This window comes from Anolis sagrei, chromosome 1 (genome assembly GCF_037176765.1).
Source record: "Anolis sagrei isolate rAnoSag1 chromosome 1, rAnoSag1.mat, whole genome shotgun sequence".
In the NCBI taxonomy this organism is placed as follows: Eukaryota; Metazoa; Chordata; class Lepidosauria; order Squamata; family Dactyloidae; genus Anolis; species Anolis sagrei.
This window is the reverse complement of record NC_090021.1, coordinates 237,274,538-237,290,258: the sequence shown is the minus strand read 5'-3', so window position 1 is coordinate 237,290,258 and position 15,721 is coordinate 237,274,538. Positions and strand designations below refer to the sequence as shown.

The 15,721-nt window shown below is 40.2% G+C and overlaps 1 protein-coding gene across 1 annotated transcript in view; it reads left to right on the top strand.

Moving 5' to 3' along the window:
- Positions 1-15,721, top strand: part of LOC132771973 (acyl-CoA (8-3)-desaturase-like) — a 31,042-nt gene that overhangs the window by 4,058 nt on the left and 11,263 nt on the right. The window contains exons 2-5 of the mRNA XM_060770603.2: positions 7,397-7,507; positions 9,053-9,250; positions 10,675-10,776; positions 10,907-11,035. Of these exons, the coding sequence (XP_060626586.2) occupies positions 7,397-7,507; positions 9,053-9,250; positions 10,675-10,776; positions 10,907-11,035 (540 nt within the window). The remainder of the gene's footprint in view (positions 1-7,396; positions 7,508-9,052; positions 9,251-10,674; positions 10,777-10,906; positions 11,036-15,721) is intronic.

The following is a 15,721-nucleotide window of genomic DNA, read 5'->3' as shown; positions in this document are numbered from 1 at the left end:
TTCAGCAATGATATGGAGGAACCTGAAGAAAATGGTGAGCTCACCATTTGGGTGCTAGAATTGGAGTGGAAATGGTAGTAGCCATTTTTAATAAGTGCTAACTGCATAAACCTCTCTGCAGAGAAACTTTGCCAGCCATTTTTAATAGGTGCTCTGTCTACCACAATTAAATATGGCCACCAGAATTTCTCTGCAGAGAGGCTTATGCAGTAACCCCTTTAGAAGAATGACTGCTGCCATTCTGTTCCACCTTAGGTGCTAAAAAAGTTGGCTGGAGGAAAGAGGGAGCATCAGGCAAGGAAGGCAGGCATAATGGGGTGGAAGCTTCTCACCTCTGCCTCATGTCATTGACCCATATATGTCAACCCAGTTTGTGGGGGGTTGGTTTTGGTCAATTTTTGTTTGTTTTACATATATACATGAGTATATGTGATCTATTCAGTTTCTGGTTCTCAGACATTTGGGTTCAGGGTTTGTATGTCATTTGCATTGGGATCTGTGTAATAGATCTTGAGATTCCAGCATAAAACCTCATAAAATTAGCAATCCTGTTGTCTTGCCACTATTTTGCAGTTTGCATGAATGTCAAGCCACTTTCAATTTTGTTGTAATCATAAGAGTGCTATGCTCGAGAACATCCAAAACCATTACACTGAATTTCTGGACCACGAACAGTAAAGGCACTGTAATATTAGTTGTTATATAATGAAGAAAGACAGTAACATATGGTTCAATCACAAATTCAAGATTTTATGCCAAATACCTAGAAATATGTCTGGGATTTTGGTGTATATAGAGATGTGAATAGCCACCATCAATGATGTACAGGGTCCGTGCAGACAGGCCCTATATCCCAGGATCTGATCCCAGGTTTTCTGTTTATCATAGATTATTTGGCAGTGGGGACTCATACAATCCAGGTTAAAGCAGAAAATCAGTTCCTGGGATATAGGATAGGGCCTGTTTGGAAGGACCTTCAGTCTTTTTATATCATGTTCAAATGGTAGATGTGTGTGTATACCCCCCCCCCCAAACCACACAATTTAATTTGTATCATGCCATTTCCTCCAATTTGTAAATTGGCCATACATGTTGGCCGATTTCTGGATCATCTTTTAGAAAAGTTAACTTTTCCAGGCTGTGTTTCTAAGATGATCAAGCAGTTAGAGGAAATCTGCCAAGCCTATTTGGCTCCTCATCCTGTATCTCCTCAACTGGGACAGCAGGACCATAGGAGGTAGCTGTGAGTTCTTCATGCATCACATTTAGATTATTATTCCTTGAGAAATGCAAGGGGATAACTGATGAGCTTCCCAATCAGTTGTTTGGTCAAGAGAGGAAACGACTGTTGCTGCACACTAACCAAGCAGCCAAACCTTGCATGGCATGCAGAAAACAACAAGAAAGGAGCTTCCTCCCTTAACCCAGCATGCTGATGGCTGAAGTTTTTGAGCTGGACCTTTGCTGGACTTAGCAATCAAAAGGAAAATATGGCTCATCCGCTTTTGCTCTAACCCACCCTTGAACTTGATCAGAGCCTGCAAGACAGAGGAGGCAAAGGCAGATAGCAACATTTCAGACTGAAAGCTAGGTAAAACATTTTCCTTGATAACCTAACATTCTATATGCAGTGAAAAGTGCCGTAGCGAGAAGAACTACATTTCTGAGTTAAAGCTATTAGTCATATTTTTGTATAAGTGAAATAAAGCAGGACTTCCAGTGTTCACTAAGGATTCTGTTACATATTTATGAATAAGCTACAGTTGTACATTTGTACAAGATTTGTATGTGTGGGGTGGTAGTGCTATAATTTATTAAATAGTAACAAAGTCTTTTAAGTTTTCAAATGTTGTTAACTGTCACTGAAGTAAGTCTTGCAGTCTCTGGGCTATGGCTTCTTTGATTGAGCATATCCATCTTTAAGAGTGATCCATAGTTTTTCCTGTGCTGCACAATTAAAGACTTTGCTCTAATTTATACAGTGCATGCTGGGTTTTTTTCGGAAATTCTTTAATGTGCTCTATTATCCAACTTATATGATCCCTGCTCCCTCTTACTTTCCTGAACCCATCTTTGACATCTGCCATTTACTGCTCCATATATAGTAATATCTTTGTTCTAGAATTTGGATCCCCTTTCTTTCCTGGAATATCAATGCAAAGGATGTGTACTAACTGCAATTCCTGGTGTCCTACTTCTTTTTTGGGGGGAGGGGGGTGGGTGGGATGTATACTGAGTGTTTCTAATCTTTAGGCCATTTCCCCATATATTTGTTGACAGATTTCAGTTAGAAAGAATAGATTCTGTCTCTGACTTGAAGCAGTCCTATTGCTTTGCCATCTGTTCCTGGCGATTTATTTATCCCAAGTGCTCTTAACAACTTTTCCTTCATTTTCTAAAGCTGTGAGTTCATTTTGAAATAGTTCTTCCTGGAATAAATCTGCCATCCTTTCATCTCTTTTGCATATTTTGTTCAGTGTATTGTTTCCATTTTCTTTTTTGGTTGTACTTAGTCATGCAATATTTTCCCTTCCAAGTCGTAGAGCATCCTCATTCTTGGTTTAAATTTGCCTTTGATTTCTTGGATCTTGTTCTTCCTTTTTTAGTCAAATTCAGTTTCTCTGCACTGATTATTATGGTAGTTCAAGTATACCACTAAAGTATACTAGTTGAAGTATATTGTTAAAAATTAAAGATAAGTTTATGGGTTTATTTCACAAAAATGCAGTAGAACTTCATTATCATAGTCTTGGTTGTCTCTTGCAAGAGTGGGAATAATACAGGTCTGCAGGTATTGTTGGACTCTCATATCCCTGGGCAGCATATCTGATGGTGAAGAGTGCTGGGAATTGCAATAAAAAAATCTCTAGAGGCACACCATTCTTGCTCTTTATCTAGAGATAATGCATGTTATGCATATCAATGTCATGGAAATTATTTCCACTCTGGTGAGTAATAATTGTGAACTGAGAGTACAGTGCAGGGTTTACAGCGTAACTGTTAATATAAAACAACACTTCTTGTGGGAATGCTCATCTATGGGTTTTAATTTAGAGATCTTTGATCTAATTTTATCAAGAAATTTTATTCCCAGATAAATAAATTCCAGTTTCCTTATAAACTTTCTTTGAGGACAACATTGCAAATGTGGGTCTCATTCAGTATAGAATCGCATATCATCCTTCTGTATCCACAGATTCTACCATCAATGGTCTGAAATAAAAATCGTCATCATCATCATTCCAAAAAGTAAACTCGAAGTTTTATATAAAAGATACCATTTTATTACACCATCGCATGTCATGGAACTTGAACATCTACAGATTTTGGTCTCCATGACAGGCTCCTGAAATCAAATGCCAAGTGATACCTAGAGCCCACTGTATACTCTTGTGACTATTTTAACAGGAAACGTCATTTACACTTTTAATGCATAGGCTTGGTTTGTTGAAAGTTGGTTCTGCAACTATCTCCAATACAAGTTGGATCACAGCATAGCAAACAAGGGCTGGAATCTTGCTGATGCATTATGTTAACTACACCAGTGATGGTGGCAGAAGGAAAGACTACAGACACACGACCATGAAGAAAGTCAGACATTGGAGAAGTAGGCTACCCAGAGCTGGCAGGCTTTGTTTTGCCTTTCTGCTCCATTGTTACTCAGCTGTAGATTTTGGCCAAATTATGAATTCACTGTATACATCATATCATAACCCAGATTGTAATACAAGGATGAGTTACTTTCCCATTGGTTTAGGACTCTAAATCCCATAAACCCCTGTCAGTATGACCAATAATGAGGGATGAAAGATCTGTAGTCAGCTAGCAACTGGAATTTCATCCCTGTTTTAATCCAACCTTTAGTCTACTCAGCAGCTTAATTTCTCCCAATGCAAGGCCAGTTTATACACAATTGTATGGTTGGATTTTGTATGGAATTCAGATGTTCTTGTGCTGACACTGAGTCTACTATCAGAGCCAGTTCCCATGAACTTGTCTTACAACCAGTCAGGCAACTGGGTTGCTGTGAGGTTTCCAGGATGTATGGCCAAGTCCCAGAATCATTTTCTTCTGATGGTTCACCCACATGTATCTCAGGCATCCTCAGAGGTTGTGAGGTCTGTTGGAAACTAGGCAAGTGAGGTTTATATATCTGTGGAATGTCCAGGGTGGGAGAAAGAAATCTACTCTTCTTGAGGCAAGTGTGACTGTTGCAATTGGCCACCTTGATTAGCATTGAATGGTCTTGCAGAAGACTTGCAGGAGGCAACTGCTTTGGTGTACTAAGAAAGACTAGTGATGTTGCATGCAAAATAGCAACCAGTGTTGTTTTGTTTGATCTTGGAAGCTATGTAGAGTCAGCCTTAGTTAATATTTGGATGGAGGATCACCAATGTATATCAGGTGCTAAAGGCTATATATCATAGGAAGAAACTAGCAGAACTACCAGTTGGTCCTCTGTATCCACAGATTCAGCATCCAATGATGCTGAATCCATGTCTTGAAAATATCCCTCTCCCCCTCCCCTAAATCTAAAAAGCAAACATCAATTTTGCAATTTTAGTACAGCATTGTATATAATCTGACTTGAGCATTCACAGATTTTGGTATCAACAGCGGGACCTGGAACCAAACCCCAGTGGATACCAAGAGCCCACTGTACTTGCCAATGGAAATATATGATAATCTCTATGAATTTCATGTGATCACCATGCATTTATAGGCAGCTTGAAGGTACATACACAGATCTGTGCACAATAGTTTGTGGTCCAGTCCATTAAAGAATATAGAACTATTAGGGCACAAAAAGGCATCAACTGTGGGCATTGTGGTTGTAAGAAATGATTCTTCTCACTGGGCCAGATTATTTATTTATTTGTTTGGTCTGGATTTTGCAGCCTCGGTTCTTGCTGAATGCATTAATCCTTGGATATGTGATCTACCAACAAAACTGAATAAAATCCTAAAATCCTCCTTAGCTGAGACAAAATTTGAATAACACCCCTTTCCCCACCGAAAATCCAAAAGGGTAGTGCTATCCAAAAGGTACTTTTTGACGTAAAAAAACCTACCATGGTTCCCCATGGGCTTTCTTGGTGTTTTGTAATTATTGTAATTCCGAGAAGCTGCTGTGTTGCAACAGGATCCCTCTCCATCGCCTCCCTCCCCTCTCCCTCTTTTTTGGCTTCGTTGCCAGGTTTTACAACTACTATTGTTACGATTGGTTGAAATGTGTGGTACCACCGTCTACTGCTGAGGCTGCGAACCAACCCCCTTTTCCCTTCCAGGAAGAAAGCTGATGGAGAGGGGAGGAATAATACTCTCCACCGCCACCATTCAGATAAGCTTGCTTATTTTTCCACTCTCTTTTTTGAGCCATAAACGGAGTTGGAAGCATTTATACATCAGCTTTTGAATTGCTTCCTGACTGTGGGCCAGTTAAAGCACTAGCCCAGTTAAAGCGGAAGCATGGGTCAGTGTGTCCTGACCAGCTCTCTAGTAACAAAAGTGAAAACCTTTGTGCTGAGAATTTTTCTTAGAAAGGAAGCCTTTTGTAATTTGTATGGTCTCTGTATAGACATGCTGTCAGACAAGAAGAAATCCATTTCTCACACACCAAACAGAGACTGGAGTGGGATGAACGAGCAGGGTCCATTAATGGCATACTTTTACATTTTTTCTTGCATTTGGGGGGGGGGGGGTTCTAATATTTAGAGTTTATATTAATTATTCTATTATTTTCATTATATCTATATATCAGCTTTCTCCAATAAAAGCACCTTGAACTGCCTTTTTGTAACTTACAGCATTTCACTTTGCACACTGTTTGGAACTGGGCCAGGACTTGAGAAGATAATTTGCTCCTTATAATACTAGAAATAAACATGAGTTGGTGAGAAGAAGACCTTAACTAACATCCATACATCTGCATCTTTTCTTGGGAATATACAATTTTTTTCTAGCATTTCTACTAAGAGTTTAATGTGAGAGTATTGATAATCCTCAGGAATTGAAGGGATGATAGTTCTAAATGAGGAAACATTGTGTGATGTGATTGATATATACATATACATAGCCTTAAGAAATTCATTGTTACATAAGCTTTCATTCTATTTCTTTAGGTGCATGAAAGTTGTAATAGTGTGGTCAAGGTGTAATGAAATGCCCAGACAAGCACAGATGATATTTTCGGAGTTAGCCATGTTGTTCCCTGTTGATGGTTTGAAAGCTGTTGTCCCCATACAACAGAATAAAACAAAATCTACAGAAGAGCAATGTCTTTTGGGGCCAACTAAAATGTGCAGAACACTACATGCAAAGCTTTTAAAACTCCACATTACAGTTCTGTGATTAACAGCAACTATTCAACCTGACATTGGGGAGCTAATCAACATACAGAAGAGTGATGAAAACCCATTATCCTGATTCAAGCTACAGTTAATAGAAGTGAACCTTTTGATTAACTGGAATTCCATGGCTTCTATCCATTGAAGTCCCTTTGTTCCAGAATGAGCTCATTGGCAGTGTCCCAAAAAATCCAAATATGTTTCCATAGCAGCACCTAGTGGTGAGAAACACTACGAGTAATTGGGAATTAATTGTTTTGTCTCCTCAGATCCCTTGAGATTGCCTCAAAAACAGAAATATTTGGGATGTCAAGGAGAACAGAGTTGTATTCGTGAACCAAAAAAAAAGGGGGGGGGGACCAATACCATCATCCTGAAGTCAGAAAAAAGAGAGTGGGAATATGAATGTCTAGCACTTAAGGAAAGACACATTGGAAATAGAAGACCATCCTCCAAAGGGTCTAGGTTGTGGTTCTCAACCTGTGGGTCCCCAGGTATTTTGGCCTCCGACTCCCAGAAATTCCAGCCAGTTTACCAGCTGTTAGGATTTCTGAGAGTTGAAGGCCAAAACATCTGGGGACCCACAGGTTGAGAACCACTGCTCTGGGTTAAGAAGAAATTGCCACAAGTGATGATTTCTCATTTAGAGCAAATAATGAGAAACTGAAATCTTAGATTGAAGTGCATCAGTATTTCAACAGGAAATACTACAACGGTACAAGGTTATTGATAGGAGCATGCCCATTTTGCTTGATATTTTGAGCAGATAATTTAGATCACTAAATCACTAGGTTTTTAGGGATTGTTGCATGGACTATAGCCCGAATCCTGCTGGTTAGTCCCTAATAGAGTTGATCCATTCAATCAGTTGTCAGATGGTGAGTTGACATCGAGATAAATGCAATGGATTAAACAGGTCCACTGTTGTTAGGAATGACAATAGAACTGAGCCCCACACCTGCTTTTTCTATGCTGGATTTAAATCTTCTCTGCCATTTTTGTGTTTCTCTTTGAAAGACCTATTGTTTTAGCTTGCTGTCTCTTTTCAGGATCCCTTCACAGCATTCCATCTGGAGAAGTCTGTGGTGAGAAAATACATGAAACCCTTGCTCATTGGAGAGCTTGCAGATGACCAGCCCAGCTTTGAACCCAGCAAAAATGTAAGCCTCCTTTCAGCGCTAGAGTGGAAAAAGAGACTTTGTTGGTGAAATGACCAGCCAAGAGGTCAGAATGTAAAAGTCATGTAAAAAAAAAACCCTATTTGTCACTGTCATAATTGCAAAATGCCCTAAAACTAGTTTTTGTCATAATTTCAGTTTTTAAAAGTCACACTTTGCTCTCCTCTATTCCCAATTGTAGCTGAAGTCATCACTTCTGTAGCCTTGTCTTTTAAAGTGCTGTATGCTTCTGGTTTGTCGTATAAGATACACTTACCATAGAGCCAGGATAAGGCATACCATTTGAACCATAAGAGATTTCTTTTCTACTGGCTAGTGATGCCATAAAATAACTACAATGTTACTGTTATATATCTGCATACAAAAAAGCAGAGCAGTGGAGTTGATACATTGACTCCAGCTCCTCTGTCTTGTTGCTTTCTGAGTCAAAGTCTGACTCCTTCATAAATGACAAATTTATATTAATTGGTAATACATCACTTGGAGTTCCATCTGGGGGATGGAATTTATTAAAAGTAAATAAATAAATAATAACAAAGTAATGGCAATAAAATGGCAATAAGGCACTTCATTACCACTATTTAGATTGTTAAAACATAAATATAATTATTTGATTAAGATTTCTGAATGAGAAACTTCCTAAATTCTTGTATGTATGTATGTATGTACACACACACGCACACAAAGAACATAATATAAGTTTGTTATTTTAAATGTGGAATCAGAGTTGGCACTTTTTCACCAATTATATCCAACATTGTTTCCAACTCCATGACTCTGACTTGGAACACCACAGCTCTGCAAAGGGGGGTAAGGTTGTCCCTTCATGAGTTAGCTGTAATATAATGTAACTTGTATTATTGAGAGGAAAGGAGTCACTTACAGGTAGCAAGTTATTGGAGCTATATACATAGTGAATAGGGGAAAGTGGGTAGTCACACGTCCAGCATATGCTCAATTTTTCCTCAAGGAGAATCAATTCATACTATATACCCATTGCCCTGTATTCTACTTTAACTGTTCTGGTAACATGTAAAGAAATACTAGGACTTGCAGTTTGCCCAGAGGCACCAGAGGAACTCCCTGACTGAGGAGTCTAAATAGCCCTCTTTAAATTAGTAATCCCAGGATTCCATAGGATGCAGCCTTGGCAGTTAAAAGAGAATTGAAGCAATGGTAAAGAGTTACAAAAACACATGCACTTTTTGTTTATAGGGGGATCAGACTAAAGAACCTGATCAAAGATCCTTTCTGCGCACTGGACTCTGTTTTCATCCAATTGTGCAAACATGAACCTAGTTTGGGCATAATACCAGACATGAAAATGGCCCAACACAAATGAGCACACAGAATTTGATCAATTGCATATGTGTAAAGCTAGAGTGGAGGCATTCTCCCTGGCTCCATTTCCACTATTGCATCTTTGTCACAGGTCCCGAGCCCCCCACAACTTTCGAGGCATCTGGAAAGCCTTTAGTTTCATTCAGAGCAGGGCAAGTTGATAGTAATATTGTAATTACCCCACAGAAACAACTTACAGAGGACTTTCGTGAACTGCGTGCTACTGTGGAAAAGATGGGGCTCCTGCAACCTGACCGTCTCTTCTTCTTCCTGTACCTTGTTCACATCGTGGTGCTGGATGTGGTTGCTTGGCTCAACATGTGGTACTTTGGGGCCTCCTTGCTGCCTTTTCTCTTCACTGGATTGCTGCTTGGCACTGTCCAGGTAATGTCTGCCAGTCAGGATGGCACAGGGCAAAGGATGAGGCTGGTGTTGCAATGGGATATCTTCCTTTTCCATTGGGTGGAATTCTTGGATTAAGGCAAGAAGACTACCCATGAATAAACAAAGTGTCTGTACATCTCTGTGAAGACAGGCATCTGTTTTGATTTCAATTTTTTGCCTTCCTAGTTTACCACACTTTGCTGCCAAGGACTTTCCTTCTGTTAAACAATGGTGCCCTTTTTCCTATTCTTTCTGTTTGTAAGAAGTAAGGACAAGGGATGTCTTTACTTCCTTCCAATCTTTTTTCAGAATTGACCTTTTCCATCGGGTTTTTGGCTCAGTGTTTTTGCCTATAGCAAAGTTGCCTATAGCATTACCCATCTATTAATATATGAATCACATCCTGGGAGATATGCAATAAAAGTTGAAGCTTTTAAAAATCTGCACTACAAAAATGAATACAGTAATATATTTGAGACAATAATATTAGAAATCATCATAAAACAACACTGACCACCACTAAAATGTGATGGAAAAGGACAGTGTTGTCCCAAAGCGTAGGAAGGGATGGTCATATAATGTCTTTGGGTGCAAATTTATTTTACTAAGTCCACTTCTAGGATTAATTGACGTTGGGTTCGCCCATCCCTGTCTTTGGCCAGATCCAGACCAGCCCTTGTCCTAGAAGCATCCATGTTAAAATAACACGGATGTGTCTGGGAGCCTGTCCATACCCACCACAGAAAGCGTGCACTTTTTGGGGTGGGTTGTTCAGACGTTCTCTCGGGTCTAGCCCAAGTTAATGTTCGGAGGCCCTCTCCCCCTCCCCCCAAGCCCCCAGACCCTTTTGAAAAGTAAAAAGAACTTATCAGGCCTGCAGTTTCCCCTGGAACAGCTCTCCCATCATGTGCAAATGATGCACCAGGAGAAGGGGGGAGGGGAGGAGTGAGAGCTGCTCTGGAGGGAAAACTGCAGGCCTGGTGAGTTCTTTTTTACTTTTCAAAAGGACCTGGAGGCTTGTGGGGAGGGGGGTGGGTATTCCCACAGAATACCGGGCTTATTTAGCCTGGTAAACTGTGGGAATGGTGTCTGGACTGTAGTCCAGACACCGGAGATAGTGGATTTATCCCGCACTTTCCAAGAAGGTGTGGAATAAATCCACTATCAAATTAATTCACTACAAACCAGGATTTTCCTGATTTGTAGCGAATTAATGTGGGACTGTCCAGAAAGTTGTCTGGACAGTCCCTCCTTTATTGTGGAAGTTCCCGCAATAAAGGTCCTGTCTGGACGGGCCCTTTCTCTCTACCATCAAGCACTCAATTATAAGTTCCCAGAATTAGAAACTCCTCCTGACTTTTTTTTCTTATGCTGAAACGCACTGTGTACATTTGAATTGTTCTAGCAAGAGTCTTGCTTTTCAGGCCCAAGCTGGTTGGCTTCAGCATGACTTGGGACACCTCTCAGTCTTTGGCAAGTCAAAGTGGAACCATTGGGTTCACAAATTTGTGATTGGGCATCTGAAGGTGAGTAATAGCATTTGTGCTGCTCCTTGGGATTTACCTCAAGGCTCATTATTGCTTGGGGTAGGACTTTGCTGCATCTTCTGTGTAGGGGAGAATGCAGGATCTTTCTCTGTTCTTTTGTTTTTTGTAGGGGGCTCCAGCCAGCTGGTGGAATCATTGGCATTTCCAGCACCATGCTAAACCAAACTGCTTCCGCAAAGACCCTGATCTCAACATGCATCCTTTGATTTTTGCCTTGGGAAAAAAGCTCTCTGTGGAGGTACATCTCGTAGAACTTGAGCAGTGGGCATAGGGAATGGACAATGTGAAATGCTGTAAGAGTGGGGAATTATGTGGGCATCCAGATGTTATGGAGGGAAAAACCTATCAGCTGTAGCCAGTATAACCAATGATGAGGAATGCCAGGAGTTGCAGTTCATCCACTTTTGGTTGTTCTCCACCCCTGCTGTATAGTTCTATGTTTGGTCAGTATCTCTGTGCCTTTGGATACTACAGGGATTAGGTAATGCAGACCTGTTGCTTAAATTCAGGTTTGAGAATAGAGGGAGGACAAGGCTGGCTGTATTACCAAGAGGAAAAGTTAGAATTGTTCTACCAAAGGCAAAGTGATAGTACATATTTATATGTTTGCATTGGTATTATATTGTCTAGGCATGCTGGCATTTTTGTAACAGTTACCATATGTATGGCCAGGTCCTAAAGTATATTTATTTGTATTGTCCAAGGCTTTCATGGCCAGAATCACCGGGTTTCTGTGAGTTTTCCAGGCTATATGGCATTGTTCCAGAAGCATTCTCTCCTGGTGTTTCACCCGCATCTATGGCAGGCATCCTCAGAGGCTGTGAGGACCTCACCACCTTTGAGGATGCCTGCCATAGATGCAAGTGAAACTTCAGGAGAGAATGCTTCTGGAACATGGCCATACATCCTGGAAAACTAACAGCAACCCTATATTTATTTCTTCTTTGCCATTGAGGCGGAAACCTCTGACCTGGAAGCAGAAAATGTTTCTGCAAAGCTTTTGGTTCACGTCTTAATCTTCTTAGGATGTTGCTGAGATTTGAGAGGTTGCTTAATACCATCTGCCTTTTATTTGCTCTAATATTCTCTTTTGAGTTGATGTTGCCAGATAAATTGCCTTTGAAAAGCTTCGCTTCCCTGACTTTGCTCAATTGTTGCTTTGCGGCTTGCCACAGAAATAAAATATGAAGTGCTGGATTAGTTATATTGAACTCTCTTGACTTAAACTGTTATTTCCAGCCAGTGGAATCAGTGTGGTCTTGTTTAAAACTCAACTCAAATAGATCTTTGGGGCTTCAGAGGCAGCACCATAGGAACGTTGTGGTGAAAGACAATGTGAAGAAAGTAAAAACTGGCTTTGTTAGATTTTGTTTTAATTTGTTAAAATGAAAAGGGTAAGTTCCAGATTTTATGGAATTAATGACAATCAATCTCCAGCAGATTCTGAAAAGGCATGTAGTACAGGCAGCGCTGACTTTTGCATTAGACAGAATGAAGCAGTCTACTTGGATAGCAACATGGTGGTGGTGATAAAATGTTGGAGCAGTAAGCAATGTCGCTAGTGATGAAATGAGGTTCAACTGCCAATTCAGTTCACTTTCCTACATTGAACGGAAGGCAGTGCTATTTTGCTCTTTGGTGGCAAAATATCTTGAGCTGGCCCAGGCTGCAGTTCTTTATAGTTGCTTGTTTTTGTATTTTTAGAGTTTTGAATACCTGTAACTATGCTTATGTTGCTCTTTTGGCCACTTCCAAAAAGTGAGGATAGTAACACCTTCATAAATGGGGGTTTTCCTACAGAGAAATTCTTGGCCACCCCCTACTTCTTCCTTCTTCACTGCTCTAATTAAACCTGGAATTGTATACATCCCAGCTGATTTGAAAAATGAATGAATATATTGGGAAATGTGTTATTGACTTTCCTGTATTAATCCTGAGTTATTTTATTTCCAGGAGCCTTGGTAGGGAGTATTTAAACTCACATCTCTAATGTTTTGTTTAAATCACAAAATTTTCCCTGATCAAAAATCACTACCACCACACTTTTTTTTAAAAAAAAAAATCTAGTTACTAGAACAGGAATGTTTTTATGCAGGAAATAATTCACTTGTATCTAAGTACAGTAGCTCATTTCAAGCCCATGTTGCTTTGATTACTTAAGTATATGGAGATATTCCAGAAAGGTTGCTTTGTCTCAGGACCTTTCCACATTGGGCCCCTGGAGGTGCAGCAGGTTAAACCACTGAGCTGCTGAACTTGCTGACTGAAAGGTTGGTGGTTCAAATCCGGGGAACAGGGTGAGCTCCCACTGTTAGGCCCAGCTTCTGCCAACCTAGCAGTTCAAAAACATGCAAATGTGAGTAGATCGATAGGTACAGCTTATGCAGGAAGGTAATGGTGCTTCATGCAGTCATGCTGGCCACATGACCTTGGAGGAATCTACAAACAACACTGGCTCTTCGGCTTAGAAATGGAGATGAGCACCATCTCCATTGAAAGTTAGACACGACTAGACTTTACCTTTACTTTACCCTTCCACACAGCCATATAACCCAGAATATCAAGGCAGAAAATACTACAATATCTGCTTTGGACTGTGTTATCTGAGTCCTCACTGCCATGTATTCCAGTTCAAAGCAGAACATGTGGTGTTTTATTCAGCTGTGTGGAAGGGGCCTCGGGCATTCATTTCATAAATTAAAACCACTTCCTTGCCAAGATGGAAACTTAATAGCAGAGCCAGATGGGTTTTTGGTCATTGCCTTATTTCCCACTAAGTCTCTTAATGTGGAGACTGGAAAAGTGGTTTCTTTTCCCAGACAGTGTGACTGTCTGATGGCGTCTGGGAACTATAGTCTCAAAAAGCAGCATTTTCAAAATCTGGGTTTTTTTCAACCACTTATAAAACAACTGTTTTGCAATCCATGTCCCTCTTCCTTTGAATAATCAGAAGGTTTCTTGAATGAGCAATTATCCTTTGGATAAGAATGCCCTCAAGTCCTAGCTTGCTTTAATGTCATTTGCTTAATTTTTAATGGCACAAGTAGAGTGTGCCTGTTAGCTAATGAGAAATTATAGAAATTGAAGATTCTTCAGAGGGGCAGCCTGTGAAAGCCTTGCCTCGGGTTTAGCTGAGAATCATTAGACTCCCTCTCTTTGTTTCAAAATTACCAAGCATTTTTCCTCTTTCACTCTCAAACATGCTTGTAGATCTACATACACACGTTGCCACTATTAAACTTCCAGAACCACTATTAAACTTCCTCTCCTAATCATAAACAGGTGCAGGCACCATTGTGGAGGGGTCAATTCTCTGCTTCTTGTATTTTTCCAAGAAGACAAAAAAACACCCTCCAAAAGTAATCAAATGTTGACTTTTGTAATGAGCCTGTGCAACCTATTTGAAGGGAAATTGCCTCTCCCAAAGGCTTCCTGAGAGAGAATTCACTCAGGTTTCTTGTGAAAGGCGGTGGTCCAAGAGGCCTGGAGATATTGGTGGTCTTAAAAGTAGCCTTGGTGGCTTCATTTGACACATCGCTACATGAAGAGAGCATTTCAATTTCTGACCATTCTCAGCCAGCAAGGCTTTTGTTAGGCATGATTGGAGTTGTAGTCTCTATTGTGCTGAGTTGGGTAAGTTACATAACAATATATAAAACGTGTATCTATACAACCCAAGACCTCTCTGCCTTTCTAGCTTTCTTTCATACTGCTCTCATTATTTTATTGACTCTCAGAAAGTTGATGGTTCTGGATGATCAGGACCCAAATAGATGTTTCATTGAGCATTTCTAGAATTAATGATTTCAGCCAGATCGCTTTTGATCTGCATGGATTGATTTCACTTTGCCTGTATCGATTTTTGTGACCACATTGTGTTTGCCATTGTTTTTTCTTTCAACTGCTTTCATTAAAAACACTATTTCTTCCTATGACAAGAAAGCATGGCAAGAAATGGAAAAGCTGAAGAATGCAAGTGAGAGAAACAAAGATATGGCAATAAATCTAAGGAAGCTTGGGGGGGGGGGGTTCGAAATCTGAGAGCAAAATTTGACCAGGCTTTCAAGTGAACCCAGCCAGATCTCTAGAAGGAATGTGGTTACTCCTGTCTTGTAAGTTGCCACTGTTGGCTGCCCCCTTGTTCTCTCTCCAAACCCAGGAACACTTTTTTTTCCTGGAGCCTTGGCAGGGTATTTTTACTCCCATGACTCTCCTCAGTGGGAAACAGAAATGTAGGGTTACTTCAATGGCAGCTCCTCAAATCCTCCAATCAACATGGCCACTGGTCAGGCCGGCCAAGGGGTTCTGGGATTCGGGGAGTCATTCAAAACGTAACTTTCCCAAACTATCCTGAAATGATACATATCATTTCCACTTAGGAAAAATGCACAGGTGACATAGGGGAATATTGTTTTATGGTGAACAAGGAGATGATTTGACTAAGCTTTTATTCAAGGCTGGTATCTGGTTAATTGACAAGTCTCAAAGTGAGCTGGATTAGAGTTCATGGGATCAGTCACTGGAATTAAAGTTCTCTGCTGTCCCCTGCTGGAAAAAAATATTTAGGCATTGCATGTATTTGAATTTTTAAAGAGGCTAAGTTGTAGGGCTGGGCGGTTTCATTTCGTTAATTCGTAATTCGTTAAAAATTCATTATTTTTTTTATAACGAAGCGATAACGAACCATTCTGGAGCAACTTAAAAACGAAACGAATTTTTAAATTCGTTTCGTAAATGCTTCGGATTCGTTATGTATTCGTTTCGTTATCGGTTTGAGGTCGTTTCGTTATTATTTCTGCATGTCTGGGGCAAGTTTTATAGTTGTTTTTTGTTTAATTAGTGAAAAAAATTATAATATCACACCAACAGTCAACAACAGAGGGAGAGGGAAGCTTCAGAAGTTCCCCCTGTCCCATTTGGAGGT